General features: G+C 31.1%; 1 protein-coding gene across 3 annotated transcripts in view; it reads right to left on the bottom strand.

Annotated features, from left to right (window-relative positions):
- LOC116096519 (lysine-specific demethylase 5D) overlaps positions 1–4,108 on the bottom strand; it is a 51,358-nt gene that overhangs the window by 43,740 nt on the left and 3,510 nt on the right. For all 3 annotated transcript variants that reach the window (XM_031378419.1, XM_031378430.1, XM_031378439.1), the window contains exons 3-5: positions 2,790–2,912; positions 2,393–2,563; positions 1,683–1,817 (exon numbers count right to left, since the gene is read on the bottom strand). In XM_031378419.1, the coding sequence (XP_031234279.1) occupies positions 1,683–1,817; positions 2,393–2,563; positions 2,790–2,912 (429 nt within the window). The remainder of the gene's footprint in view (positions 1–1,682; positions 1,818–2,392; positions 2,564–2,789; positions 2,913–4,108) is intronic.

The following is a 4,108-nucleotide window of genomic DNA, read 5'->3' as shown; positions in this document are numbered from 1 at the left end:
AGATTCAAAAACATCTGTGTTTTAAGTTCCAAGGAATCTAATGCCCTCTTCTGTCCTCCAAAGACCCTATGCATATATGTAATACAAGCAGGCAGAATACCCATACACAAAAAAATAAGACTTTAAAAAATTACAATAATAATTTTAGAATAACAGCTTAGTTTTATCTTATTGTTAACAAGCCTGGTGTAACACAAAAAGATTCCACCTGTTTTTATTTACATACTACTTAGATTTCTTGTACATTGTGACTTTTTATTATATTGTATCACAATAATAATTATAGATACCACTATTATAATGGCTATAACTATAAAAAATATAAATTATCTTGTAAAAGCTGATTCTAACTAACATGACTCTGTTATATGCCTGTAATCATAGCACTTGTGAGTAGACACAGAAGAATCATGACTTTAAGGCCAGCCTCACTACGTAATAAGATTTTTTTCTTTTTCTGCTCAGCCTCAGTATATGAGATTCTATCACATTTTAGGATAGTACTTGAAAAAAAGTCAATTTCGTGATATTCAAGATATCCAAGTTACATGATGCTTTGTTCTTTTTTTTTTCTTTTCTGTTCCCAAACCATCTCCAGATATCTCTTCCTATATTAATAGTGCAAAACCCAATTAATTAAGATAATGTGATACATAATCAATCCTATTTTAGCTATAGTCTCAGTTTAAAATGTTTCTAAGTCCAATATTAAGATTTGTCATAAAAATAGAAAACTTCATCCCACTTTTTTTTAGATAGATGTATTAAGAATGTTAAAATGTAGTATTCAGAACATTTAAGCCTATTTTACTTGGATTAGATATTATAAAATTATATAGTTTATGTTCTTAATCTTAGGTCTATTATTTAATTTTACATTTATTAACATCTAAAAAATATCTCTGGCACACAGAACCAAACCTTTCCAAAGCTGACCAATTCTTATTCTTAATGTATAAGGAGCAAACTTCTAAAAATGATACAGCCCCCCCCAATAGCTTTCTCTTGAAATCTCTTCAGGCTAAGGTGGTAGAAAATTAAGTAATTCCTTTATAAGTTCAGCCAGTTATAATCAGTTCCTTTGTGCTGGGCCATGAATGATGGTGGTGGCACCCACCATTAATCACTGCATTCAGAGTCAGAGACAGGCAGATCTATAAGTTTGAGGTCAGCCTGGTCTACAGACTGACTCCCAGGACAGCTATAGCTACACAGAAAAACCCTGTCTTGAAAAGGAAAAAAAAGAAAAAAAAAAACCTTAAAGACATAAACAGTATAGTGTTATAATCTCTAATCCAGTTATTAAGTATTCTAGATATAACATTTTCATATCATTTTGAACACTGATAAAGTTTTATATTTTTAGGTATTTTTGATATTTTGAAAAATCATTATATATCGTATAAAAAATAAGATTCATAAAAATGAGTTTAGAGCTATAAGAATATTCACTTTGAACACATAATAGAAACAAACAGAAATAAAAATACTACAAATCATAAATGAAAATATCCATTTCTCACCACTTTCAGCTTACATACTCATGTCAGGTATTTTTCTCTTTTCTTTATTATTTGTTTGTTTGTTTGTTTAAAATGTGTTCTGAAAGTGGATTTTCACCCAAACTCAATTCAAGTTCTAAACTAACTCTGGCAGCTTATTGGAAGGAAAAAACAGTTTACCTCAGGCTGTAGCCTTTTTGCTCGTCTATTGTAGCAACTGAATTTTGATGGCTGAACAGACTGTCTAAGAGGGATGCTATGAGGTTTGTATTCCTTGTCTTTTTCTTCACTGTCAAATGGATCTGTATTACACTGCTGATATGGAGAGAAAAAAATATATATGTAAATATATTACGAACATATAAACTCATGTATATACAATGTTTGAGTTCAGCAATGAAATATTCATAAACATATATATATAAACACATATGTAATATTTACAATATATAATTAAGTAAATTGTTCAGTTAAACAAAAGTAATACTAGCTTATGCATTTTGAACACCTAAAATATGAAGCATTTTGAACACCTAAAATATGAAGTGCCTAAAATAAGGAAGCTTAATAATTTCAGAAAATAATTATCTAGTTTTCAGATAACAACCTGATATAATTGCACTTCTTTTCTAGGATATGATTTGGTTCATAATAATAATAATAATATCTTCTCAAGATAGAAAGGAACTCACTAAAGCTTACGTACCATAGGCAGAACAATAAAGCTTAATATAAGCAAGTTTCCAAGGGCCTATTCCTAAAGTTTCAAAATATAACAATAAATTTTAAATTTCCAACAATTCAAAATAAACGCCAAATTACAAAGAAAGAAGTAAAAACAAAAGAAAATCAAATCTTGAATCAAGCTCCAAGTCAACTACTACCCTCACCACAAGATTAGCTCCAGACTGAAACATTTCGTAAGGGTAAATGATGCGTTCATAGTGGGACCGTAGCAGGGAACCAATGTTTTTCCCTGATGGGTAATTAAGGCGTTGGGCAACACGGGCCCACCGGCGGTCCTTGCAGATTGCTTCATATCCACCTTCCTCCATCACAATCTAAAAGGATAAGAAAATAAATAAACAGTGAACACACCTGAAAAGTCTAAATTCTCCAAAGATCCTTAATGCAGAAAACACATTACATGCTTTCAATACTTTACCACTGTATAACTCAAACATTAAGCTAAGAATTGTTTTCAGGTTCGATAGTACTCCTTTCTAGGCAGATATAAATGAAAGTATGTTTTCTAGTTATGGCTTTTTTTAGTGGAACTACTCTTACCTTATTAAGGCTGTAAAGATCCAAGATCTTCCTCTCCACATTAGGTATCTTTAAGGAAGAACCCTGAATTTCCCAGAATTTTGCAATCTGATCCAAATAGTTCAGTTTTACTCTAGTCTGGGCCTGGGAAAGAAGACGTTCAATAAATTAGGCTTACTTTTTGCCTCCCTTTGTACTTTACTTATCTTTTGTTGCTTTTTTTAAAAAATATTTTAAAATTATAATAGCATCATTGCCCCCTTAAACGAACTGGTATACTACTCCTTGTGGGGCACTATTTCTCCCACTTTCAGTCTTCCTTAGTGCCCTATAGTTACATGTCTAAGGTTGAGGCATCCTGAGTTTTCTACTTTTAATGGTACCATATCAATTAGTGTCATCCCTGTTTAGATCATGTTTACACTCCCAAGTTGCTAAGATTTCTTATGCACAGCTCCTCTGACATTTCCAGGACATAAAATCTCAAAGCAAACTTCGGTTTCTTCTGCTCTTTCAATGTCACTATTCCCTCTCCCACAGTGATCTCTAAGACTTAGGTGCAGGAGAGAATAAACTAGGAAAGTAAAAGGCAACCACTTCGGAGTGGGTAGGAGAGAGTAATAAAGGGGACTAGAAGGACTAAGTAATCTTAAAAAAGAAATAAGAAAAATGGGGTCTGGATTTAAAATATACCTCATGTATAATTTTCTTTAAGCACAGGTTAACCATCCATCTTTACTTTCTTTTTTTTTTTAACTTTTACTGCATTATGATGAGAAAAGTTACATGATATCAATTTATCTGAATTTGTTAACATTTAAAAACATATTTTAAGTAAACAGAATTGCATCACATTCTTGTTTCCCTTTTGTACCCCAACTCCTCCCAGAGAATCCCCGTCAAAATCTTTTTTTGTGATATTATTTAATATTTATAAATTATTAACAATAAAAATGAGTATTATAAAAGTTGATATAAAACAACAATCAATTTAACAGTCTTATGTAGATGCTTGTCCACAGCAATGCTGAAAAGACATACATTTTTTCTCAATATAAATTTTAAATAACTCCAAACATATAACTGTATATTTCAACATAATACATCACTACTAGTATTTTCTTAAATGAACAGAAATATATAAAGTCTTTTTTGTTTGTGTGTTTTGTATTTAGTAGAGCTTAAAATCTTGGCTCTTACTGTGGTAACTTAATACAAGAGTTACAAACGTCAAGCAAAGCATTCAGTCTCACTCTTTGTTGTTCTCTACAAGCAAAGCCCCTTTCCAATTTAATTGTCTACATTTCTCCTGGTTATATAAATACTTTTGAAATATGTAA

The sequence above is a fragment of the Mastomys coucha genome, chromosome Y (assembly GCF_008632895.1).
Source record: "Mastomys coucha isolate ucsf_1 chromosome Y, UCSF_Mcou_1, whole genome shotgun sequence".
NCBI lineage: Eukaryota > Metazoa > Chordata > Mammalia > Rodentia > Muridae > Mastomys > Mastomys coucha.
This window is presented reverse-complemented; position numbering and strand designations above follow the sequence as displayed.